This window comes from Chiloscyllium plagiosum, unplaced genomic scaffold (assembly GCF_037043375.1).
Source record: "Chiloscyllium plagiosum isolate Xiang-an unplaced genomic scaffold, Cpla_swu_hap1 HiC_scaffold_46, whole genome shotgun sequence".
In the NCBI taxonomy this organism is placed as follows: domain Eukaryota; kingdom Metazoa; phylum Chordata; class Chondrichthyes; order Orectolobiformes; family Hemiscylliidae; genus Chiloscyllium; species Chiloscyllium plagiosum.
In genome coordinates, this window is record NW_028270184.1 from 13,964,779 (window position 1) to 13,992,006 (window position 27,228).

At 42.0% G+C, this 27,228-nt stretch overlaps 2 protein-coding genes across 9 annotated transcripts in view; one reads left to right on the top strand and one right to left on the bottom strand.

Annotated features, from left to right (window-relative positions):
• Window positions 1–10,437: 10,437 nt before the first annotated feature.
• On the bottom strand, window positions 10,438–25,284 carry LOC122543910 (uncharacterized). Of its 7 annotated transcripts, none has more exons than XM_087983652.1 (3): window positions 25,106–25,284; window positions 20,702–20,867; window positions 10,438–11,859 (listed from the first exon to the last, which is right to left on the bottom strand). In XM_087983652.1, exon 3 carries the CDS (start codon window positions 11,735–11,737, stop codon window positions 10,787–10,789), a length of 951 nt encoding a protein of 316 aa, XP_087839778.1. In that variant the 5' UTR covers window positions 11,738–11,859; window positions 20,702–20,867; window positions 25,106–25,284; the 3' UTR covers window positions 10,438–10,786. The 7 variants fall into 7 exon arrangements, 5 of the variants coding, with proteins under 5 accessions (XP_087839778.1, XP_087839779.1, XP_087839780.1 ...); XM_087983653.1 differs by having other exon boundaries at window positions 20,702–20,870; window positions 25,106–25,154; XR_015754569.1 differs by lacking the exon at window positions 10,438–11,859 and adding an exon at window positions 17,787–18,053 and having other exon boundaries at window positions 25,106–25,180.
• The window catches only part of LOC122543909 (uncharacterized), a 35,018-nt gene continuing 32,956 nt past the window's right edge, over window positions 25,167–27,228 (top strand). Inside the window, exon 1 of one of the 2 annotated variants that reach the window (XM_087983625.1) lies at window positions 25,167–25,305. The gene's annotated coding sequence lies outside the window, so the exon portion shown is untranslated. Of the gene's footprint in view, window positions 25,306–25,356; window positions 25,475–27,228 lie in introns of those variants that run through there. The other variant, XM_087983627.1, reaches the window with a different exon arrangement.

The window sequence follows — 27,228 nt, forward strand, 5'->3', positions numbered from 1 at the left end:
TAACAATGTCAAAGGCTTTTCTAAAGTCCAAGTAAACAGTGTCTACTGCTCTGCCCTCATCAATTTTCTTGGTTACTTCCTCAAAAAACTGATTCAAGTTTGTGAGACACAATTTCCCTCACACAAAACCATGCTGACTATCCCCAATAATTCCTTGCCTCTCCAAATGCATATAAATCCTATCTCTCAAAATCAATGTCAACAACTTACCACCGCCAAAGTCAGACTCGCAGTTCCTAAATCTCCTCTGGAACCTGTGACAATGCTGTCACTTTAAAAAGGTTATTTTTGAAGAAAGGTTGTAAAGGCAGAGATGCCAAAGGGTCTTGTTCAACAATGGGAGACGAGTGGCCAGTTTGCCCAGTTCAGGATTTTTCTAACTTGTTTTTAGCTGTAGCCATCAGAAGAGGAGAGTCCAGGGGAGTTTCAAACTTCAGTAAAGAACTCCTCTGACCCTTTTCTGAAATCTCTCTTTGGATTTTGTTCCCTCCTGCCTGTAAGAATCTGTGTTTGAATTTACCTTTTTGCCAAGGGGTGTGTTTATGGAATATTACTGGAATGGAACAGTTAATTAGTAATAGTTGCTATATCAGGTCAGTTAAGTTTTCCAATAGTTAAGTTAGTTAGTTCTCTTATAACACCAAGGCTGTGTTCCAGCAAAATCTCACTTAATAGAAAATTGCTTAATAATGGAGCCCATGGGAAAAGTGGGGTTAGGTGTTAGGTAGATCAGCAAGAAATATCACTCACATCGTTCAAAAATCATCCAATTGGCTAATACAAAGCAAAGCATAGCCTGAATGAAGGTTGAAATCATATTTATTAACAAAACAAAAGTAAATTTTAAAAATGTAAGAAAGCTTTTCTCTGTGCAGTACCTCTCACAGAAAGATGCTCTGTCGGCAGCTGACATTGCACATGTGCAGAATGGCACGAAGACCGTTGCAGAGACATTGGCACATGTGCAGAACAAAGTGTGCGAACCAATCCTACTGGAATCTACTATTGCGAACAGAGATAAGCATTCTCAAAAATACCATTTCGTAATTCTTCAGCAATGTTATAGCCAAATTGCGTGTTTTTCAAGAACTACCCATACTCTATATTCTGTTTTCTTTTATTTGTGTTTCAACTATAGTGTTTAAATAAATTCTGTTTTGTTTAAAGCCAAGTGGTTTGATCAGTTGCATCACACCTAAATATCCACGTCACATCTGCCTTTAAAATAAGTTAGGGTCTAGGCTACCTTCTGAAAATATTTTGAGGGAGTCTGGCCTGGTCCATAACAACCATCTCCAATGGCAGCACATCCTTCCTTAGATACGGAGCTCAAAATGTCTCTCAATATTTGAAATGCAATCTGACCAGAGCCTTATACAGCCTCAGCAGTACATCTTTGCTCTTGTATTCTATCCTTTTGAAATGAACATTAACGTTGCATTTGCCTTCCGACCGCCAACTGAATCTGCATGTTATTCGTAAGAGAATCCTGAACTCAGACTCCTAAGTCTCTTTGTCCTTCAGATTTCCAAAGTTTCTCTCCATTTAGAAAATAGTCCATGCTTCCATTCTTCCTACCAAAGTGCATAACCTCACACTTGCCCACATTATATTCCATCTGTCGCTTCTTTTCCCTCTCTCCTTGTCTGTCCAAGTCCTTCTGCAGACTCCCACTTCTTTAACACTCCTGCCCCTCCACCTATCTTGGTGTCATCTGCAAACATAGTAATGATGACCTAGGTTCTTTCATCCAGATTGTGAATGCCAACTACGTGAATAGATGTGGTCCCAAAACCAACCCCTGTGATCCACCACTTGTCACCAGCTGCCATCCTGAAAAAGACTCCTTCATTCCCAACCTCTTTGCCTTCTGCAAGTCAACCATTCCTTACCCATTACCTTGCCCTGAACACCATGGGCTCATATCTTATTTAGCAGCCATCTTTGCAGCCTCTCTTACTCTAGTCATTCCCTAAAGATCACAACCAATGCCTCCACAATCTCCTCAGCCCTCTCCTTCAGAATACTGGGGTGGAGCCCATCTCATCTGGGTGATTTAGCCACATTCAAACATTTCAGTTTCCTCAGCACCTTCTCTTTCGTGATGGCCACTGCACTCACCACTGCCCCATGATTCTTCTGAAGCTCTGGTATATTACTGCTGTCTTCCACCATGAAGACTAATGCAAAGTACCTATTCAGTTCCTCCAACATTTCTTTGTTTCCCATTACTACTTATAGAGCCCAATAGTACAGAGACAGCCCCATCAGCCCAAACTGGTCCAAGCCGACCAAAATGTCTATACACGCTACCCCATTTCCCTGCACTTCGCCCATATCCTCCTTAACCTTTCCTATCTATATAGTTGTCCAAATACCTTTTAAATGTTGTTGATGTACCCAACCCAACCAATTCCTCTGGCATATCATTCCATATACATACCACCTTGTGTGTAAACAAAAGTTGCCCCTTTGGTTCCCTTTTATTCATTCCCCTGTTACTTTAGACTGATGCTCTCTCGTCCTCAATTCCCCAACCCTGGGGAAAAAAGACTGAGTGCATTCACCCTATCCATGCCTCAGATTATCTTATATACCTCTGTAAGATCCCCCTTGATCTCCCACACTCTAATGATAAAAGTCCTAGCTTGTCCAATGTCTCCCTATAACTCAGATCCTTGAGTTCCAGCAACAGCCTTGTAAATTTATTGTGCACTCTTTCCAATTTAATAACATCTTTCCTATAGCAAGGTGACCAAAACTGAACACAATACTCCAAGTGTGGTCTCACCAATGTCCTTTACAACTGCAACATACCTTCCATACCCAATGCCCTGACTGATGAAGGCCAGTGTGCCAAAAGCCGCCTTTACTGTCCTGTCTACCTGTGACTCCACTTTCAGAGAACCATGCCCCTGAACTCCAAGGTCCCTCTGTTCCGTACGCTCCTTAAGGCCCTACCATTCACCACGAAACTCCTATCTTGATTTGACTCTCCAAGATGCAAGACCTCATACTTATCTCTAGTAAATTACATTTGCCAATTCTCAGCCAACTTCCCCAACTGATCAAGATCCTTATGCAATTTCTGATGCAACTTTCCTCACTGTAACCAAACCAATTTTGTATCCAATAAGACAGTTCCCCCTGCATTCCATGTGACCTAACCTTCCAGAGCAGCCTACCATGTGGAACCTTATGAAAGGCCTTTGAAATGAAATCCATACAGACTACGTCGAATGCCTGCCCTCATCAGTCCTCCTGGTCACTTCATCAAAGAGCTCTAATAAATTTGTGAGGGATCATCTTCCAAGCAGAAGGCCACTCCTGATCACACTTTGTCTTTCCAAATGCATGTATATCTTATCTCAGAATTTTCTCAATTAACTTACCTACCACAGATGTTAGGTTTACTGGTCTTTAGTTTCCAGGTTTTTCTTTGCAGCCATTATTCAATAAGGGCACAACATTTGCTACCCTCCAGTCTTCTGAGACTTCACCCATGGCTGACGATGATGCAAAAATATCAGCCAGGGCCCCTGCAATTTCTTCTGTCGCCTCTTGCAGTGTTCTTGGATGTATCTTGGAAGTGCCGGTGTTGGACAAAGTTAAAATTCACACAAGAGATTATAGTCCAACAGGTTTGTTTGCAAGTACAAGATTTTGGAACACTGCTCCTTTGTCAGGTAGCTAGTGGGGCAGGTACATAGGACACAGTAAAAGATCAAAGTGTCATACAATTGATGTGATGTATTAAACAGACCTAGATGGGCTGTTAAATCTTTAATCACTTAGAATGGGAATGCAGGTTTGATTGATTAATATGTAAATTCCAGAATTTCTTTCAAGTCACAGCCCCAGATAATTTAATGTTTTATCATTAGATTACAAAAAGGTGAGCTCAGACAATGCATTAAAAGTGTGAGGTTAGAGTCTGTCTGTAACCCAATCTGGAGTCAGACTGGTTGTATTTCCAAAGTAGGAAGTTATAAAATATCACATTCATTGACTGCCTACAGATTGTGCACTTTTTGAACAAAATAGAATGTATCTGCAAATTCTACAAATCTGCAATCTACAAATTCACCCCATAGAATTAAGTGTATGTCTGCATGCGCTGGTGTGTGTGTGTGTGAGAGAGAGAGAGAGAGGAAAGAGTGTGTGTGCATGCTTGAGTGTGATAGAGTATATGACTGTGAGCACTTGAGTGAATGTGTGTGTGTGAGAGAGTCTGTATGCGTGTGTGTGCTTGTGTATGATTGTGTGTGTGAGAATGTATCGTGTAGTGGGGTCACCTGTAGTAAGATCCCCATTGAGGCCATCCTCATGGTGCCGAACATCACTACCAGCCTCTGCTCGGCGACTCTGCATTGTTGCTTATCCCAAAGTTCGCCTTGGAGGACCTTCACCCGAATATCTGAGGCTAAATATCCTTGACTGCTGAAGTATCCCCCAACTGGGAGGGGACATCCCTGTCTGGCGATTGTTGCGCGGCATCCATTCATACATTGTCATGGTTTCGCCAATATACCATGCCCTGGGGCGTCCTTCCTTTCAGCGTATGAGATGGACAATGTTGGCCAATTCATGCAGACGCTACATTATACACTCTCACTTATACATGTTCTCTCTCACACACTTGCGCACACCCTCTCACAGGCATATACTCCACCACACTGACATACACACACACCCACACTGTCTCACTCTCTCCCATACACTCTCTCTCTTTCTCACTCACACACACATATAAGTCTATGGGGTGAATTTGCATTTGCAGATACATTCTATTTTGTTCAAAAAACACAATCTGTAGGCAGTCAGTCAATGTGACATTTTATAAATTTCTACTTTGGAAATAAAACCAATCCAACTCCAGGTTGGGATACAGACTCTAACCTCACACCTTTAATGCATTGTCTGAGCTGAAATGTCACCTTTTTTTAATCCACTGATAAAACCTTAAGTTACCTTGGGGCTGTGACTTGAAAGAAATTCTGGGATTTACATATTAATTAATCAAAACCTGTATGCCCATTCTAAGTGATTAAAGACTTAACAGCCATCTAGGTTTGTCTAATACATCACCTCAGTTGTATGACACCTTGATCTTTTGCTTATAAATTCTGTGTCTGATGTACCTACCCAACTGATGAAGGGGTAGCACTCCAAAAGCTTCTACTTTCAAATAAAACTGTTGGACTATAACCTGGTGTTACGTGATTTTTAACTATATCTAATCAGGACCAGATTTATCCACTTTCATACATTCTAATACATTCCAACACCTCCTCTACTGCGATATGGACTTCTCCAGCCTCATTTTCCAGCGGTCCATTGTCCACTTTAGCCTCTCTCTTACCTTTTATGTATCTGATATAATTCTCACCAGTACCCAGTATGACTGAAGTGTGACCCCTCTACTTTGTATTCAGTTACCCTCACAATAAATGATAATATTCTGTTAGTTTTCCTAATTACTTAGAGTACTAACCTCCTCAGATTGATGAACAAGGACACACATTCCCCACTGCATCTCAACTCTGTAATCTTTCACTATGTAGATCATGTTTTTTTGAAATTATTCCTTCCAAAATGGACAATTTCACCTTTTCCAACATTATACTCAATTTAACAGGTCTTTCTCACACACTCAACCTATTTATATCCTTTTGTATCCTCCTTATGTCCTCTTCACGGCTTAGATGTTTTTCTACCTATCACTGCTTCATGAGCAAATTTGGTAAAATTTCCTTTTGGTCTTTTATATCTGAACATTTACATATATTGTAAACAGTTGAGGTTCTGTAAAGATTGCATCCTTTTATTTTCTGTAATGTTGATTGTGGATTGGAATGAGAACCGGACTGTTTTGGAACCAAGGACTGGTGCAACTCATTATGAACTAAGTTTACACGGTTGCTTTGGAGGAATTTAGGAGGAGGTAAGACAGAATGGCACTGAAGTGTGTGTGCAAAGTGAGATTCTGCCAGTAACAGGTAACTGATTCATTTGTTCCTTTGTGACTAGTTGTGGATTCCAAAGGTCATTAGCCTAGCAACAATCTCTGGTACCTGGAGAACTGAAGTATATAGTAGCTGAAAATTTCCAGACAGCTTAAGCCAACTCAGTCACGCCTGGAGACAGACAGTTACTTTCTCCCACCATTTGCTGTATTTTATTACCTTCAACCAATAATTGTGAAAATGAACAATTAAATCTCCTATGTCTTCAGCAAAGAACCAAGGATCTGAAAGGATGGACTTTGGAAGACAAGGATTTGGGAAAGAAAAAGGAATACCTCATCTCAGCCTGTAGATGTGTGCTTTTGAACTATGATTCCCTAATACTTTTCTCCTGCATTCACAACATCCATGGTTTGTCTGTCCCTGCCCGTATGGTGTGGAGGGATTTTAAAGGAGGTTTTAACATGTACAGCCAGGTATAGATAGTTCATGGCTGAGTACTTCTGTTAGAATGTAATTATTTACAATAAACAGAAGTTCTTGTTCAGTACAGGAACCTGGTCAATGTTTTCTATTAAATTGTTCCATCAGACGGTATATTGGGACTTTGTGTTGTGACAATACTATGGCTTTAAGCGATGTATTTTATCCTTGTTTTTGAAGAGAGGTTTTGACCCATAGGTAACAAGCTGTCTCCTCCAAACCAATAAACAACTTGTGAGGCCTTAGGTTTTTTTGAGTTGGAACAATGGAAGCAGCCTGAATGGGTGGAGTCAGGCTCCCACAGAACCAGGGTTTTAGTTTAGCTTTCAGTAGTTGTTGGGGTTTTCAAGTTGGTTGCGGAAGCAGCCATACATCTCCCTCTGCCAGAACTTTCTCTTGGTGCTTTACTCCTGGACAGGAGAAACATCATATTTCAGACAAACTATTTTGCTAAATTTGCCTTTGTCAAGAATAGAATGTGACTATATTGGAACAGTTGCTGTTCAGTAGCTAAATAATCAATTGTTCTGTTAAGTTTTCTAATAGACTTAAAATTATAACAATTCTTTCTTTTGCTTGTATTTAACTGTGTTTTGCTTAAAGCCAAGTGGTGTAACCAATCGAATTACATCTGGAACACAGCACCTTATACTTGCCTTTAAATAAAAGTTAGGTTCTAGATTATCATCTTGATATATTTGAAGGGGTTTTGGTCTGGTCTATAACAGTGTACTTCGATTGAATCATTGACTTTTGTTGCAACCATAAGGGAGTGAGGCTTGAGAATCTGTGCACTTTCCCAAGTGGATCACAATATATGGCAGTTCAGGATTATTTTGAAACAGAAATAATGAGGATTTCTTGGGGTATTAATTAGTGATAACAGTTAAGAAAACATCAAAATTGCAAATAAGAAGTGGACTAGGAATTGCAATGAATTGACTGCATTTAGAAGAGTTGCCCCTGACTGTACGAAGTGAACTTCCAAAGATCCAATTAATTAAATTGGCAAGTAAGGTGGGGTGTGCATTTGCCTGCTAAAGCTAGGAAAACAGATACAATTAAAGCATTAGCACAGCATTTGAATTCAGCAGAAAGACAAGAAAAGATACTCCTCCTGGCAAAACATCAGAATCACATGAAAGCAGTGTGAGCATGAAGAAAAGCTGGAGACAGAAGTAGGAAAGGAAATGGAATTAAAAAGGTAGAAAGTGGAAGTGAGAAAATTCAGATTAGAATTGGAAAGGGGAGAGAAAGACAAAGAACCCAAGTAGAGGTTTTAAAATGCTGCAGTTTAAAAGAAGAGACATCAGATGCTGATGTGGGCCCTAGTGCAGAAAATCTGAGTCATAAAGTCCAGTAATTAATTTTTTTAAATTTGTACAGGTTCTATCAAAATTTAAGGAAAAGCATGTGGAGACGTTCTTCGCGTCCTTCGTGAAAACAGTGGGACAAATGGATTGGCCAAAGGAAACTGGACTTTATCGATGCAGAGTAAGCTGACAAAGCACAGGAAATTTATGCTTCATTGTCAGAAATTTCTAGGGATTATGACTGTTTAAAAAAAAACTTTTGATTGTAAATGAGTTAATGAGGCATATGGTAAAATAGCTTGAAATTTAAGGAAATAATTTAGGCAAACCTACATTCGAATTGAAAGAGTTAAGCAAAGTAATTTGTCAAGTGGGTACGTGCAATAGAAGTTGAAGCCATTTATGAAGTCCTCTTAAAGAAATGTAAAAACTCACTACCTTCCATAATAATACCCATGTTGAGGACAAAAGGGTTGCAACTACTGGACAGACAGCAGTAATAGCTGATAAATACAGCTGATCCATAAAACAAAATATTGTTTCCATCCTACTCAAAAATTCAGAAGTGGGAGGATGAAAGGAAAGGCAAGTAACAAGTATAAAAGATATAACATGAAATTTTGACTTGTATTTTTTTTGTGGGAAGTGATCAGTTATTAAGTACTCCCATTTTACAAAGTTTAAGATGACTTTTACTGTCAGAATCTTACAAAATGGAAACAGACCTGTCAGTCCAAGTCATCGATGCTGAGCAAGTATCCCAAACTTAACTCGTCCCATTTGCCTGCATTTGGTCCATATCCCTCTTCTTTAGCAACATTTAAATAGACAGATATATGGATTTGTTGCGGTCAAGTGGTTAAGACATTGGATACATTGAGAGAATGAATTTATAAACTCAAATAATCAAAATTTCAGTTCTGCGATTAGATCAAAGAAATCAGGGCTGTTCTCCTTGGAGAGACGCCCGAAAGAAAATTTAATAAAGGTTTCCAAAATGAGTGGGCTGGATAAGGAAAAGCGGTTAGATTGGATTTTAGATTAGATTCCCTACAGTTTGGAAACAGGCTCTTCAGTCCAACAAGTCCACATCAACCTCCGAAGAATAACCCACCCAGACCCATTCCCCTACCCTATATTTACGCCTGACTTGGCAATTTAGCATGGCCAATTCACCTGACCTGTACACCTTTGGATTGTGGGAGGAAACGGGAGCACCCGGAGGAAACCCAAGCAGACACGGGGAGAATGTGCAAACTTCACACAGTTGCCTAAGGTGGGAATCAAACTCCCGTCCCTGGTGCTGTGAGGCAGCAGTGCTAACCACTGAGCCACCATGCCGTCCCAAACAAGTTTCCTGCTTGCAAAAGAAAAAAATGAGGGGCATAGATTTAAAGTAATATGCAAACAAAGCAAAGGTGGTGCGAAGAAAAACCTTTCTCCCCACAGGTAATGGGATGCATTGCCTGGAAATGTGGTGGATACAGAATCAATTGAAGAATTCAAGAAGACATTGGATGATTATTTAGATCTAAATGGTATGTAGGGATATGGGGAAAAGGCAGGAGATTGGCACGAGTTGACAGAACCAGTGCAGACACAATGGACTGTCATGAAGGTATAAGGGGTACTGTATCTTTAAGAGTTGAAAGCTAGCAAAGGACTTAGAGAGACACAGAGTACTGGAAAATTTACAATGTAACATTTGGTCCAGCATCTAGCAGTACCTGGGTTGTTATGAGACAAAAACAAATTCAAATTCAGCCAATCAGTTTAAATTAAGCTCCCAAGATACTAAACTCCAATCAAGTTTGAATTTGGTATTTTGACAACATTAAAACCAATGAAATGATCCAATGCTTTGGGGTATTAATATTAAACAAATTGTACAGTTAGAGGAGAACTGCCAATAGATGGAGACTGCTAGTAAGAACTCTGAGAGGTACCTGTCTGGAGAAGGAGTTTGTACAGAGAAAAAACATCGACACTGACCTGGACAGCAAATCTACTGAGGAAGATACAAAGAGACTGTTGGCTGGTTTTGAAAATTGATTTTTTTTTTGTAAATTTTAATCGGAATTTTTATCAGACCAGTATTGTAGAAGGGAAAGTAAAAGATAGGATAGAGAAAGGAGTTGTAAATAGTTGTCAGTTAATTATTCTGTTAGACTTTAAAAAATAAAGTTGTTAGTTGTTATTTTAAATAGTGACTTTTGGGATAGTTCTTTGCCTCTTGAATTTTCACAGATTACCTACCGCATGGGGTAGATCTTTTCTGTGCTCCTGGTTTAAATTGGCAGGGGGGCTTTACCCTGTGTTGTAATAAGACCAAATGGCCTCCTTCAATGCTGTAACAATGATATGATTCACACTGAAGTCTCTCAAACATGGAAATAGTTTCTGATGTTGGACGAGATCAGCTTGTGCTTTCAACCTCTTCTTGACATCACATGGAGTGAACCGAATTGATTTAAGACCAGTGTCTATGATGCCAGGCACGTCAGCAGGAGACCGAGGTAGATCCCTGAAGGAATTGGATCAGATTGTCTGAATCTTCGTGTTAAAGAAACTCCATGAGCTCATCGTCCTTGTCACTGGAGGAGAGGATGGAAGAGATAGTCCTTTGAAAGGAACTGACACATATCACAGAGATAAGAAAGACTTGACACCCTGTATTTAATATGAAGCTGATTTATTTGATTCTTATAAAGAATATTACCCAGTATAACCAGCAGACATATTCCCAGTAAAAATGGTCATGTTCAGGGTATACTTAACAGAAAAATCCAATGACTGTAGAGGGAGTAAATAAACAAGTTCCTATCATCACCTGGAGCAGGAAAACGGCCTCCTTCACTGTGAAGTTAATGGTGCACGCTGAGTTGAGATGATTTCCTGAATTCAGTCCTGCATGGAGGATATGTGCAGAGTCTCTGGGTCAGTGTGGACATGCTGATCAGATCCCACTTCTGAAGATTTCACAGCAATTCTGACAAGACTGCGTATCTAGAAGGTCCTCCCCAACTATGGAGTCACTGCTGTGTCAGTAGGTTGGACATTTGAATGAAGCCTTTCCCACACTCGCAACAGGTGAATGGCTCTTTCCCCATTGTGCGCTCGCTGGTGTCTCATCATGTTAGATGATTGAGTAAATGTCTTCCCACATTCTGAACAGGTGAATGGCCTCTCCCCAGTGTGAATTCGCTGATGTGCAAGGAGGTCAGATGACCTCAAGAATCCAAACCCACAGTGAGAGCACCTGAACGGTCTCTCGTCAGAGTGAACATGTTGATGGGACACCAGGTCTCCAGAGCTTTTATAGCACTTCCCGCAAACTGGGCATTTGAAAGGTCTCTTGTCAGTGTGAACTTGTTGATGTCTCAGCAGATGGGATGACCGAGCAAATCCCTTCCCACACTCAGGACATGCGAACGGCCTCTCCCCAGTGTGAGATCGCTGGTGTGTCAGCAAATCTGATGACAAAGTGAATCCTTTCCCACACTCAAGGCAGGTGAATGGTCTCTCACCAGTGTGGGTTCTTTGGTGTGTCAGCAGGTCGGATGACCGAGTGAATCCTTTCCCACATTCGGAGCAGGTGAATGGCCTCTCTCCAGTATGAACCCGCTGATGTGTTAGCAGGTTGGTTGAATTAATGAAACCCTTTCCACACATGGAGCAGGTGAACGGTCGCTCCCCAGTGTGTACTCTCTGGTGCGTCAGTAGGGTAGACAATTGAGTAAATCCCCTTCCACACTCAGGGCAGGCAAATGGCCTCTCCCCAGTGTGACTGCGCCGATGAGTTTCCAACTTCGACTGGTAGTTGAATCCCATTCCACAGTCCACACATTTCCATGGTTTCTCCCCATTGTGACTGCATTTGTGTCTTGACAAACCAGATGATTGGCTGAAGCCTCGGCCGCATACAGCACAAATGTACGGTTTCTCCCCAATGTTAATGGCACTACTTCCTTCCATGTTCAAAACGCTATGATACTTTGTGATAAGTTGAGCGACTCTGCCAGATCCTGATGTAATGTGATGTTCAGTTTGAAGTCTCTGTCTGCATATCCTTCCCTTCTGATATCTCGTGAAATTAACTTAAAACAAAAAACAAAGGAAGTGAGAGAGAAAACCTACTAAAACATAGCAGGTTGTGTGATAGAGCTGAGTGAATCTGGTCATATGTGGGGCCAGCATCAGGGGAAAGTGACCATGCATTGTCACTAAACTGAATGTCTTTCACGAAATGTCCTTCAGAGAAGGGAACCTGCCATCTAGTCCAGGAGAATGCAACAGGCTTCTTCTGAGGACAGATGTGTGAGACAGACAGAGAGAGAGAAAGAGAGATGGCAGCAGCTGGTAATGAAGGAGAGGGACTTTATATAAACTACAAATCAATCAGATTTTTGACAGACCAATCAACTTGAAAGACGAGATTATCAGGTAAAAAGAACGCCATCTCCTCCAGGTCTCACACAGCATTGACTCATCTGATATCCAGTACTGGATAAACACAAATTTCATTCTTTTAGGTACTGAACAAATCAAAGCCATTGTCTCCAGTCCCTCCTAAAAACCCCATTCCCTCGAGTCTATCCATCGCAACTGTCTAAGGCTGAACCATGATGAAATATTTCACTTCAAAATAAACTTTCACCCTCGTATCCCCATCATCACCAAGATCGCCTTTTCCACGTCTGTAATTCTGTTTGATTCTACCTTAGTCTCAGCTGCTACTGAGACTCCCATCATTCTACTGCTACCTGTAGACTTTTCCATTCTAAAGCACTCCCAACCGCATTCAACCTCCCTGTAATCTTGAGGTCACCCAAAGCGCTTCAGTCCGTTGTGCCTCACACCAAATCTTGTTCACTCACCACATCATGCTCTCTTGACCAGTGAAGACTCTGGCTTAAGAAGCATGTGTTTTCAAATTTATCATGCCTATTTTCAAATCCATCCATTGTCTCACCCCTCACAATCTCGACAATATCCTCCAGCTTCTCAACCTTCCCACATATATGTGCTCCTCAAATTCGAGCCTCCTCATTGTTCCCACTCTTATTCTCTCCACCTTTGTTAGTCATGCTTTCAGTAAGTAATGGAATTTTCTCCATAAACCTCTTCATCTCTTTTACAATACTCCTTAAATTTGACCTCTGAACAAAGCCTTGCTCATCTATCCTTAATACAAACACAGGAACCAGAGTAAGACATTTAATCTGTTGAGCTTGCCACTCAGTATGATTATATCTGACCAAACATTTCAATGCCTTGCATCCACATCAACCCCAATCTCAACCTTAAGAATACTCTCAAAGACTGCACTTCCTCAGTTCTCTATGGTAGAGATTGCAAAGATTCATAACCCTCTGACGAAACAAAATTCTCTTCAAAGACCTAAGTGACATCCCCCTTAGATTTAAATTGCAAACCACCCCCTCCCGCCTCTCCAACCAGAAGAAACATCTTACCTGAATTTATCCTTTCTATCACTGCAAGTGTATTTGTAAGTTTTAATAAGATTGCCTCTCGTTCTGTGAAACCTCTGTGAATGTAGGCCAGTTTGCCAAATGTCTCTTCATATGATAGTCCTGACATCTTTGGAACAAGTCTAGTGAATGTGTGTTATGGCCACAGAGGAAATGTAATATCTTTCCTAAGTTAAAGAGATCAAAACTGCGCATGGTACTCCAAGTACGGTCAAACTAAGCTCCTATACAATTGAAGCAACACTTTACTACTCCTGTACTCAAATCGTCTTGCAATAAAGGCTAACATTCCATTAGCCCTTCTAATACTTTGCTGAAACTGCATGTCAGCTCTTCATGTCTTATTGACAAGGATACCTAGATCCCTCTGTACAACTACACTTTCCAACATCTTATCTCTGGACATCTGCGCCTCCCACCAAAGTTGATAACTTACATTTCCCATATTTACTAAGTGTCAAATATTGACCTATAACACACAGGAATGTTTTAACATGAAAGGTGCTATATTAACAGAGGGTACTATTGTTTTAAACAAATGTCACTGTACCTTCTTTGTCACCACAAGCATAAACTTTAACTCCTTGCCTAACAGCTTTGTGAGAGCACCTGCAAAATACTGACTGCAGCAGTTCAAGATCAAACACACTTAGGCAATAGGGACGGGAGCAGGTACTAGCAGATTTCTGCTGCAAAGAAGTCATTCAAAGATTCAGTGGAAAAAAAATCAAGAGGAGCCAACCACTGATATCCATACTAATAAAAACTGACTGTTAACTAGCCTGCCCATGTTTCTAGACTCAGTTCTGGGAGCAAGCCTGCAATAAGATAGTAGCAAACGACTGAAGCTGCTGGAAATCTGAAAAAAAATACTAGAATTAGCAATATTTGTGGACAAACAAATTTAATATTTCAAGATGTGTAGAATGAATTACGGGTAATAAGCAAGCAGAATTCAATGGTCAATATAAGCTTGGAAAGAAAAGATAAGTGCCAAATTGCCCATAGTGTTCAGTGATGTGTAGGTTATGCGCATTAATCAGGGGTAAATGTAGAGTAATTGAGTAGGTGAATGGGTCTGAGAGGGTTATTCTTCAGAGGGTTGGCGTGGACTTGTTGGGCCTAATGGCCTGTTTCCACATTGTATGGATTCTGTGTCTATGAAATCCTGATTAAAAAAGATCACACTAGAAGATAGAGCTGGTAAGTCAGCAGCATGTGGTCAGTAGATGGGCAACAGTGGCATTCTCATTCAGATACCATGAGTGAAAATAACAGAAGAGACCTAAACATAGCAAAACTACCTGAAGGAAAAGTAGTTCTGCCATGGCTAGGAAGTGATCAAGTAGGACAGTGGGAAAAAGAGCAATGAATTTACATATTTTCAAGTCCACAGTACAGGTGTCACACCAGGCCTAGTGCTATACAATCTCTCAACGGCAACAGAGCACAGCACTGAAATCTGCAGCTGGAAAGATATTGGAAGGGCATATAAAATGCAGAGCACCTGCATCAACACAAACTGTGATCAGCGCACATCACGAAAAATGTGTGGGTGTACAATAGATTTACCAGAGTAAATCTATTTTGACAGATATCAGTTTCATGGTTAGATTGGTGGAACTGGGTTTGTTCTCTTTGGAGGAAAGGTGGTTCTAAGGACATTGGATAAAGAGAGATACAAATTTGTGGGGCGGTACAGTGGCTCAGTGGTTAGCACTGCTGCCTCACAGCACCACAGACTTGGGTTCAATTCCCGCCTCGGTCGATTTTGTGTGGAGTTTGCACATTCTCCCTGTGTCTGCGTGGTTTCCTCCGGGTGCTCCGGTTTCCTCCTACAATCCAAAGATGTGCAGGCCAGGTGAATTGGCTATGCTAAATTGCCCATAGTTTTAGGGGAATGGGTCTGGGTGGGTAATTCTTCAGAGGTCGGTGTGGACTTGTTGGGCCGAAGGGTCTGTTTCCATACTGTAGGGCATCTAATTTAATCTAATTAGGGCATATTGAAATAAGGTGGATAATATAAACTTTTCCCATTAGCTGATCACAAAGGATTAAGGGACACAGTTTTAACAATGTGTACATGGGAATTCAATGAAAACTTTTCCAGGTTTTAATGACCTGGAGCTCAACGTTTACACTTAAATGCCGTTAATGTCCAGGTCCTGATGTATTGAATGATTGTCATATTTTGACATGCTGTTTGATTTTAGGGCCCTATTTTCAAATTTCTCTTTTAATCTGGTGAAAAAGAAATTTATAAACTCCATCAATGTCAGTCTAGGGTAGAAATTCGTAATATTCTCTCGCTTTGTTGCCTGGCCCAGAAGGAACCCTGCTACATGTCGACCCTCGTCGACTGACCCACAATTCAAGGCTGTTGACTCCTCAGGGTCACGTGTAGCTGCTGAGGGTTTTCAGGTGGATGGACAGAACCACATATCTTGGGGCACATGGGGGCAGGAAGCAGTTTGATGGGGGAAGTTGTTCCCACTCTGTTAAAGTAATCTCAAGACCTTTGCCTGTCCAGGGCCCCCTGCACTGGAGCTGTTGTCTGAGCATGCGCCTACAACAACAAACATGGCGGTGGGGACCGGCGCCTAGATGAAGAATGAAGCCTTCAGCTGTACCCTCACTCTGCGCAAACGGGGGAATCGATCAGTTATTTCTGGTGGTTTTCGCCTTCAACGGCGAGTTTTCGGAGTCTTCCCATTCACCCACCGGATCCACCACGCCCTCGGTCTCCGCCTTCATTCTCACCGTTTGCGGTCCCGAGACACCAGCACCTCTCTGCCGTTGAGTCTGCGCATGCTCTGCACAACGTCTGGCACTGCGCCTGCGCATTGCTCTGCAGTGGTATGGCTGGGATGTGGAGAGTCTAGAGGTGGTGCTGGAAATGGTCCAAAAATCACTGGACAACAGGTTACAGTCCAACACTACCACCTGACGAACGAACAGCGCTCCGAAAGCTAGTGTTTTCAAATAAACACGTTGGACTATAACCTGGCGTCGTGTGATTTTTGTCTTTGACTAGATAGGTCTTCTCAATTGTAAGGAGGTGTGGGTAAATACACCCCTATTTGTAGACCCAGTCTGTAACAGGACTTCACTTCATCTCCTCCGATCGTGGAGAAATCATGGATTTAACAGACTGAGTTGATTTACTTAACCAATATAAAGATATCAAACTCAAGCAAAGTGACAAAAACTATGCACGTCAGTACTAATAAATGTCAGAAGTCACACAACACCAGGTTATGGTCCATCAGGTTTAGTTGGAAGTGACACTTCACCTGATGAAGGAGCAGCATTCCAAAAGCTTGTGATTTCAAATAAACCTGTTGGACCATAACCTGGTGTCAATGGACTCCGGACCTCGTCCACCCCAATCCAATACCAGCACCTTCACATCATGGCTAATAAATGTAAACTGTCAGAATGAGCATGGTTCAGTTTGAGATGTGAGTAACAGCAGAAGCAAACATATTTAGGTGACTGGAGGGTAAATATCACTTACTTCCACTGACCTGACAGTCCACGACCTGGTGATCCCTCCTTAATGCATATCATTGTTGTTTTAGTGCATCAGAGGATCCAGGGAATGGCCTCTCTCCAATATGAATGCACTGATGTATCAGTGCTTGGGATGACTGAATTTAATTTCTTCCCACAATAGTGAATGGCATCTCCCCAGTGTGAACTCACTGGTATATCTGCAGACTGACTCACCAAGTGAATCCCTTTCTGTTAAAACTTTTGGAGTCTTAAGTTCTATGTTCGGCAGTACGAGTGATCTTTAATCAGAGTTGTTTTGCCACATGTGTGAGAGGCCAGAGACCACGCAAATCTAGTTTTCACATGGGGACTGCTTGCCCTCTTAAATATAGCTCAGACTGGAGGACAGTGACAGTGCTTCAGCTGAATACAACATTTATATATCTTTTGCATTACAATAATTACATGTCATTGTTAGTTTTGCCAATGTTGAGAGAGGTTGATCTCATTGTACGATGCCACCAAGCCCACTATCTCCTTTCTGTATTCTGACTCATCATTGTTAGATATCTGTCCTACCACAGTGGTGTCATCAGCAAAATTGTAGATGGTGTTTGTTTGGAATTTGGCAACACAGTCATGGATGTACAGGGAGTACAGTAGAGGCCTGAGGCCACACCCTGGTGTGGCGGGGGGGGGGGGGGGGGGGGGGGGGGAGAGGTTCCACCTTTTACAAACATATGGACTTTAAACAGTTCCTTTGGACTGGAGGGCAGCTAATGTAACCCCACTATCTAAAAAAAGGAGGAAGAGAGAAATCAGGGAATTATAGATCAGTTAGCCTGACATAGTTAATAGGGAAAACACTAGATTCCATTAGAAAAGATTTAATAGCAAAGCACTTGGTAAATGATTGAGGTGAGATTATAGCAGGCATACTTAGTATGTTTGCAGATGACACCAAAATTAGTGATATAGTAAGAAAGGCTATCGAGGAATACAGTAGGATCTTGATCAACTGGGCCAGTGGGCCGACGAATGGCAGATAGAGTTTAATTCAGATAAATGTGAGGTGTTGCATTTTGCTAGGACAAACTAAGGCAGGTCTCGATTCACCTGCTCCTTGGATGCTTTTCCAGCACCCCACTCTCGATTCTGATCTCCAACATTTGCAGTCCTCACTTTCTCCTAGTTGATGAAAGGCTCTTCCCCGAAACATCGATTCTCCTGCTTCTCCGATTCCAGCACCCCATTCTCGACTCAGGTCTCACACAGTTAATGGTAGGGCCCGAGGCAGTGTTGTCCTACAGAGAGACCCAGAGGTACAGGTACATAGTTTTTTGAAAGTGGCAACACAGGTAGACAAAGTGATGAAGAAGGGATTTGGCATGCTAGCCATCATCGGTTAGAGCACTGAGTAGGAGTTGGGTTGTCATGTTACAGCTGTACAAGACATTGGTAAGGCCACTGCATACAACTCTGGTTGCCCTGATAAAGGAAGGATGTTATTAAACTGGAGAAGATACAAAACAAAATTTACAAGGTATTACCAACACTGAAGGGTTTGTGTTATAAGGAGAGGCTGGATAGGCTGGGACTTTCTTCCCTGGAGCATAGGAGGCTGAGGGGTGACCTTTTGAGGTTTATAAAATCTTATAGGGTGAATAACCAAAGTCTTTTCCCCATGGTAGCGGAGTCCAAAACTAGAGGGCACAGGTTTAAAGGTGAGAGGGGAAAGATTTAAAAAAGACCTAGGGGACAATGTTTTCCACACAAAGGTGCACGTATGGAATTAGCTGTCAGAGGAAATGATAGAGGTGGTTACAATTACAACATTTGGACAAGTACATGGATAGGAAAGGTTTAGAAGAATATAGACTAAATGCAGACAAATAGGTCTAGTTCAGTTTAGGAAACCTGGTCGGCATGGACAAATTGTGCCAAAGGGTCTGCTTCCATGCTCTATGATTCTCTGACTCTATGACAGGATTAGACAGAATCAGCATGGATTTACAAATGCAAAACTATACTTGGCAAATCTATGAGAAATCTTTGAGGTTGTGACTCACAGAATTAGTAAGAGGGGAGCCGGTGGATGTGGTTTACTTGGGCTTTCAGAAGGCTTTCAATAAGGTTCCCATAAAGAGCACAGGATTCAGGTATTCTACTGATATGGATGGAAAACTCACTAGCCAGGAAACAGAGTAAGAATAAATGAGCCATTTTGCTAGTGACAGACTGTGACTAGTGCTTAGACCCCAGCTATTCACAATAATGTTAACAATTTAAGTGAAGGAACTAAAAGTAATATCTCCCAGTTTGCAGATGACACAAAGCGTGAACTGTAATGAGGATACAGAGATGCTTCAGTGTGATTTGAATAAGATGAATGAGTGGGCAGAAATGCATGGCAGATTAATTATACTGTGGGAAAATGTGAGGTTATCTATTCTGGTAGCAAAAACAGGAAGGAAGATTATCATCTTGAATGGCAACAGATTGGGAAATGAGACCTTATACACCAGTCATTGAAAATAAGCATGTAGATACAGCAGGTGAAGGCGGCAATGGCATGTTAGCTTTCATAGCAAAAGGATTCAAATAGGGTAGCAGGGATGTCTTTCAGTAATTGTATATCTCCTTGATGAAACCACATCTGGAGAATTGTATGCAGTTTTAGTCTCCTTATCCGAGGAATGATGTTCTGGCTATGGAGGGAATGCAACAAAGCTTTACAGAACTGACATTTGAAGAGAGACTGAATCAGTTAGGACTGTTTTCGCTAAAGTCCTGAAGAATGAGTGGGGAATCTCTCATGGAAACCTATAAGTCTAACAGGACCAGGAACGGTAAACGTGGGAAAGATATTCCCAATGACTGGGAAGTACAGAATCAGGGTCACGGTCTAAGAAAACAGGGTAGGCCATTTAGGACTGAGATAAGGAGTAATTTCTTCATCCAGAAAGTAGTGACCCTGTGGAAATCTCTGTCACAGAAGGCAGCTAATGCCAAAACATTGACTATTTTCAAGAAGGAGTTAGATATAGTTCTTAGGGCTGAAGGAATTGATGAGTATGGGGAAAAAATGAGAACAGGGTACTTAGTTGGATGATCTGCTATGATTGCATGGGATGGTGGAAAGGGCTGAATTGCCGACTCATTTGTTTGTTTGTTTCTCTGAAGCCAATGGCCCCACAAAGCTTGCTAACTGCCCTCTCATTGTATCCTGTCACTTTCAAAGATGTGCATGCATCAATCTCTCAGTCCCTATGTCCTTACACACTCTATACAGCTCTGCCATGTGTACATTTCCTCTCACTCTATCTTCTTCCAAAATCCAGCACCTCATTGAGAGATTCAAAGACATGTCACATTCAACTCTTTCCTTCTCCATGGATACTGCCTGAACAGTTACTAGACATTTTATTTTTACACCCCCAAACTGAGAGCAGCAGAATTCTCTCTTGTAAGTATGAAGGTGCTGATGCTCCACAAGATGAAGTGACTTGCTGAATCTCTTCACACGTATTGAGTAGTTGAATGGCCTCTTACTATTGGGAGCTTGCTGGTGCATCAGCAATGAATACCCACTACGTTGATCCTCAACAGGAGGGAAGAATAACAGTATCTTGTTACTGTGAGCTCTCAGAAATTTCAATGTCTTCCCACTATGTCAATCCTTCATGGATTTTGGATCCAACATGCCAAGTTACCCTGAATAGCATGCTCTTTTCCTTTCATCAGTTTTCCATGTTGGACCTATAATGCTCCAAGCTTTAAAGGAGAGGTCGTCCAGCCTCATCCTACTCCCTTGAAACTCAACATGGCTGAACTCCCTCTGTCAGAGTTCCTTTACTATACGAGTAGTTCTGGGATAACATGCTTTTCAGCAGCACGATTTGGCTAGAACGTCACTGAAGAATTAGGGATCGGTATCATCGAGAACGCTTACCTCTTCTGCAATAGCATGATTCCCACAGGGCTCAGTTCACCCGCTTCGTTCTGTGCATGCGTCGATGCTCATGGCATTCTGCACATGTGCTGATGTCCGCACTGTTCTGCGTATGCACAAAATCAGCGAAGGTCTTTGTGCCACACTGCACATGCACCAATGTCAGCTGCTGACAGAACAACTTTCTGTGAGAGGTTCTATACTGAGAGCAACTTTCTTAGATTTTTTAAATGTACTTTGTTAAATTTACTTTTGTCAATAAATATGATTTCAATCTTCATTCAGACTGTGATATACTTCGTGTTAGACTTTTGGGTGATTTTTAAGCGATCTGGAGTGATAATTTTTGCTGGTCTGCTCCAACCCCACTTTTCCGCATTGGTCCTACTATTTTCTTAAGCAATTGTCTATTAAGTGAAGTTTTGCTGTAATGCAACTACGGTGTTATAGTTTGCTATGTCTGTTCTTCTTGTACTAAAGCTCTGTGTTCCCTCCCCCTGCCAAACTAATTTAAACCCCTCTCAACAGCACTAGCAAACTCACCCACAAGGATGTTGATCCCATTCTTGTTCGGTTGCACACTGTTCCACTTGTACAGGTTCCACTTTCCTCAGAAGTGGTCTCAGTGATCCAGATATCTAAAATCCTCCTGCACCAAATCTCGAGCCACACCTTAATCTGCTCTATTCCTCTATTTCTGTACACACTAGGACATGACATTGAGAGCAATCCAGAGATTACAACTCATGAAGTCTTGCTTTTTAATCCACTGCCTAATTCCCTAAATTCTTGATGTACGAACTCATCCCTCAGGGCGCAGAAATGTCTGCCTAATGATTCCTCTATCATTATTGCTCCTCCTTTTCTCTTATCTTCCTCTTCTATACAGTCAGGCTGCTTATGGTGCCAGAGGTTTGGCTCTGTCTGCACTTCCTTGACAAACCAACATCCTCATCAACTTCTAAACTGAAAAACTGATTTGTGAGCAGGACCTAGGAGCAATCTGCTAGTATCAATAGCAGAGACCAAGCCCTTTACTATTACACAATGAATATTCTTAACCTTGTTAACTGGATTTATACAATGGATACTTTTCCCCTTGTTAGCTGACCTTGCACAATGAATGCTTCCAATACTGTTAAATGGCTCTACATAATGACTGCTTTTCCACCTTGTTAACCCATTACCCTTGCCTCCAGCACTCCATTGTTAACTGTAAGTTCTTTTCTGATCTGAGTCATGCTCAGCTGAACTTCGTTTCACAAAACTCAGAACTTAACACTTTCCCTGCCTGCTTATACCCTACATACATTCTCAAAGAAAGCACACCAACACCTCTACTTCCTCAGAACACTAAAAAAAATTGACATGTTCCCAATGACTCTTACCAATTTTTAAAGATGCACCATAGAAAGCATCCTATCCAGATGCATCACAGCTTGGTATGGCAACTGCACTGCCCAAGACCGCAAGAAGTTACAGAGTTGTGAACACAGCCCAGTCCATCATGAAAACCAGCCTTCCGTCCACTGACTCCACCAATATTCCTCACTGCCTTAGGAAAGCAGCCAACATAATCAAAGCCCTCCGGGCAGAAGATACAAAAGTTTGAAAGCACACACCAACAGGTTTAAGAACAGCTTCTTCCCCAATGTTATCAGACTAATAGATAGGCTTCTCATATATTAGAGTTGATCTTTCTCTGCACCTTCTCTGTAGCTGTAACACCATATTCTGCATTCTGTTCTATTATCTTGATGTACTTGAGAGTCTGAAACCTGAATACAAACTGAGCGAGGACATGGAGACTCATGACCTGCGCCCACATGATTAGTGTGACTAGTTGCAATTAGGAGAAACCGCCTGACGGATGCTCTTGGTAACTTAGACTGCAACAAGATGGCTTCTTGATGCAAGTTAGCATGACAAAATGGCATCTCGGCTGCAAACTGCTGATTCTGCTAGAGTTGCATAAACAACTAACCACAGACTGCTGCAAAAAGAGATTAGCAGACAATGCGCCCTATAGAATACAGAAGTAACTTGACAAGATAAGAGAGTACTAACTGTTCTGGTTGACCTTTGGGCACAGGTGCAGCAGCTCTGTGTTGTGAGCTAAAAGTGACCTAAGCATTGGGACAATAGTTGTTGCCCAGTTAATGTCACTGGACCAAGTAATTGCCAATGAAGCAATATCATGTATTGGTTTGTAATTGTTTGAATCTATTATGCGATCACGCCCTGTAACCTGCTTTAATAAAAGTATAAAAATGTCTTTGTATTAAGCTGTCGTGTGCAGCTCCTCCAAGGAATACGGATGTGCTCAACATCTGTGTTTCTGGGTGCTCTGCACCTGACTGTATGAAAAAATAAAAAGTGAAGTCTTAAATAGCCAGACAGATTGTGAGTGCTTACTAACCAATCGTGAAATCAAGAGACCCCACCGGGGGTCAAGATCTTCATATTTATGTAAGGTATGATTTGTCTGGTTAGTACAGAATATAACACTTATCTCAGTATGTGACAATAATAATACTAATAAAAAACCAAATTAATAAACCAAACAGAGGGTTGTGGTAGAAGGCTGTATTTATGACCAGACGCTGGTATCCAGTGGGGTACAAGACGGATCAGTGCTGGGTCCCTTATTTTTTGTGAAATATATAAACAATATAGATGAGAAGGTAACTGGGGGAGAATAAGTTAGTTTACAGATGACACAAAGATTGGCTGAGTGGTTGATAGTGAGGAAAAAAGGTCTTATATTACAGGAAAATATAGACAGATTATTCAGATGCACAGATCAGTAGCGGATGGAATTTAACCCTGACAAGTGTGAAGTTATGCACTTTTGAAGAAATGACAAGATAAGGGTGTATTCAATGAATATCAGGTCACTAGGAAGCTCAGAAGAACAGAGATCTTAGGGTGCTTATCCACAGATCCTTGAAGGCAGCAGGACAGGTTTGTAGGTAGTTAGGGCAGCATATGGAACATATGCCTTTATCAGTCATTGTATAGATTATAAGACCAGGGAGGGTATGATGTAGAAAACTTTGATCAGGCCCCAGTTGAAATACTGTGTGCTGTTCTGGTATAGGAACATAGTATAGGAAGAAGGTGATTGCAGGAGTTGCAGAGGAGCTTCACTAGGACGTGGACTTGGATGAAGCATTTTTGCTACGGAGAGGGACTGGATAGGCTTTAGAGTAGAGAAGGCAGTGGAGGTCCTGACTGAGATGAGTAAGATTGTGAGGGGGCATGGACAAGTCAGATAAGAAGCAGCTGTTCTCCTTAATTAAGATCAAGGGGGAATAATTTTAAGGTGAAGGGCAGGAGGTTCAGGGAGAATTTGAGGAAAAAGGTTAACCAAGAGAGTGATTGAAATCTGAATTGTAATGCTTGGGAGGACAGGAAAGATAAGAAACTTCACAACCTGGGAGAATGTAGTCAAAGAGATGTACAGTACAGAAACAGACCCTTTGGTCCAACTCATCCATGCTGACCAGGTATCCTAAATTAATCTGGTTCCATTTGCCAACTCTTGGCTCATATGCCTCTAAACCATTCCTATTCATGTACTAATCCAGACGCCTTTTTAATGTTATAATTGTACCAGCCTCCACCACTTCCTCTAGCAGCTCATTCCATACATGCACCACCCTCTGCTTGAAAAAGGCATCTGGATGGGTGCATGAAGAGGAAAGGTTGACAGGGATATGGGCCAAGTGCCGGCAAATGAGACTAAATTGATTTAGGATATCTGGTCGGCATGGACAAGTTGGAACGAAGGGTCTGTTTCCGTGCTGTACATCTCTATGACTCTGACTCCCTTGAAATGTCATGATGTGGAGGTGCCGGTGTTGGACTGGGGTGGACAAAGACAAAACTCACACAACATCAGGTTTTAGTCCAACAGGTTTACCTGAAAGTTCCGAAAGCTTGTACTTCCAAATAAACCTGTGGGCAATAACCTGGTGTTGTGATTTTTAACTTTGAAATGTCATAACATTCAAGACTATTGGAAATTGCTAGAAAGCGAAGGATCCCTTTCTGGACCCGAAACGTGAACTCTGCTTTATCTCCACAGATGCAGCCAGACCAGATGAATTTTTCCAGCAGTTTGTTTCTGACACGGACTAGTCCCGCCTCCCGTTCACCCTGATTGGTTGGAGGACCAGACGCGCCCACCTGGTCCTCCAGCCCAATCCCTCTTTCGATTGGCCCGTAGCCGCTGTCAATTAAAAACCGCAAGAACCGTCCATCAGCCGGGCGCTGCACATAACGTCCGCTGAGGAGGTGGCCTGGCAAATCGTGCAGGTGACTGCACTCGGATGGGAGTGACGGAGACCGCCCGTAGACTTATAATTCGACAACAATATTCAAAGTCTGAGTAAACGTTACCGGTGCGAGGACTGAAGCGACAGCACCTACTCGAACTGTCTCCACAAATAACGCCGAGTGCTCGGCGGCCATTTTTACAGGGTAGTGCCGTTGGCGAGGCGCATGCGCAACGACGGGGACGGCTCCACCAACAAGCCCCGCCCTCCGACGGGCTCTCCGCTTTGACTGGCTGGAGGACCGAATGGTTTTGGTCACTCCGGGTATGCACCTTCTTTCTATTGGCCCTCGGTTGCTGTCAATCACTCCCGTGGGCATTGTGAGCTAGTTTCCCCGGGAGGGCTACGGATGTTGTATAGGCACCTGGTGGAGGTCGCGCGCTTTGAAGGTGAATCTGCAGCTCAGGTGCTTTCTACCTCGGAATAGGGACAGGTAAAAGTAAAATACTGTGGATGCCGGAAATCTGAAAGGCCCACGTTAATGACCGGCACCCTGGTTCAGGAGAGAATTGATTGATTCACTGAGATAAGTAGCCTAAAAATCAGAAATCTATTTTTATAATTACTTACATAAATTCAAGAACCATGCAAGGTGAAGTAAAGTTAAAATACGTAACGTAAGGTTAAGGTATGATAGGACAACTCAGCCTCCTGGAGTGGGGCTATCGTGGACATTAGAGCGACACGGGTAACAAGTCAAGGAAAGCCACAGTCTACCAGCACCAATGCAGCTTGAGATCATCCAACTCGCTAAAGGGTGCTCCATTTTCATTGGGTAAAAAGCAGGACTTTAAAAGCAAATAGTAGCAGGAATATTCCCAACGCCACATGCTAGTGAGAGTAGGAAAAGGAAAATTGAGTGAACGCATGGCTGGAGAATTGGGGTCAAAGAGAGTGCATTAGATGTGAGGTACTTGAATGACTCTGTGGCAAATAGAACATGTACAAGATGGAAAAGTTGCATTTTAGCAGATTCTCTACAAATATGTAGATTTGCTAGTGCAGGGGTGGGGGTGTCAACAAAGTTGTTAACTGTAGGTACACTCAAATGTTTATCCTCCCTGTTCCTTGCTGCCATTCTCTGACCTTTGTTTTTCTTATTAATATTTCACTGTTTTGTTCTACCCCATGATTTGTCACATCTATCCCTTGATTTGCCACATCTACCCAAGCTGGATCCCTCACCTCCATTGTTTTCTTTTAAAGGTCTCCCTACTTCACCTAGTTATATGGTTCCATGGAATACTAGACCCATCAGGACTCAGATGCAGACTGTCCCACTGGTTCAAGTGCAAACTGTCCCATTGATGCCATTGCCCCTACTGCCCTACAAACTGGAACCCACTCCTCCCATACTAGTCTCTATTTGTATTTATTTCACCAGCCTAATGCTGTCAATTTTCAACGGGCTGAAGTAATAATGCAGAGATTCAGGTGCTGCTCTTAAATTTGGTGCCTTACTCTCCAGATGTCTACACCGAGTCTTCTTAATAACCCTCCTTGTATGTTTGGTATCTACATGGGTAATGACAGCTGGATCCTATCACTACAACCTCCTGTCCAGTGTTGAGTAAATGTTCCAAAACCTGGCACTGGAGAGTTAACATCGCCTTCTGGAATTGTGCTCTTGGCTGCACCAAACTGTGTGTATCCCCCCCTCAATTACTATCCCTTATTGCTACTACATTCCTTAATACTCCCCTTTTCACATAAGGTATCCTGACCAAAATGTCCTAATCTGTCCATCTTTCCTCTTTACAAACCTTGCTTTCATTAACACAGGTGAGTACCTTGAACTTGTTTCATCGTTGTAAGGTCTAATGCTGCTGCACTCCAGTATTTCCTGACCGGTACTTGCCTCAATGGCAGTCAGACTCTCCTGTCCCTTACTACAAACTGATCCTTCCAGCTGCAATGGCTGTATTTACCACCTCCTTGAAAACTCAAATGCTTTGGCCTCAATGACTTTCTGTAATAGTGAATTCCATAGGTTCATCCCTCTCTGGGTGAAGCAAGTTCTCCTTACCTTGGTCCTAAAGATTCTTCCACTCCCATTCTTCTAAAATACAACAATAACTGACTTAGTCTGTCCTTATTCATCAGTCCTGCCATCACAAGAATCAATTTGGTAAACATTAACTGCATTTCCTTTGCAACAAGAACATCCTTCCTCAGATAAGGAGACCA

Coding starts and splice junctions, on each gene's coding strand:
- LOC122543910 (XM_087983652.1), bottom strand. CDS start 11,737: ATGGAAGGAAGTAGTGCCATTAACATTGGGGAGAAACCGTACATTTGT.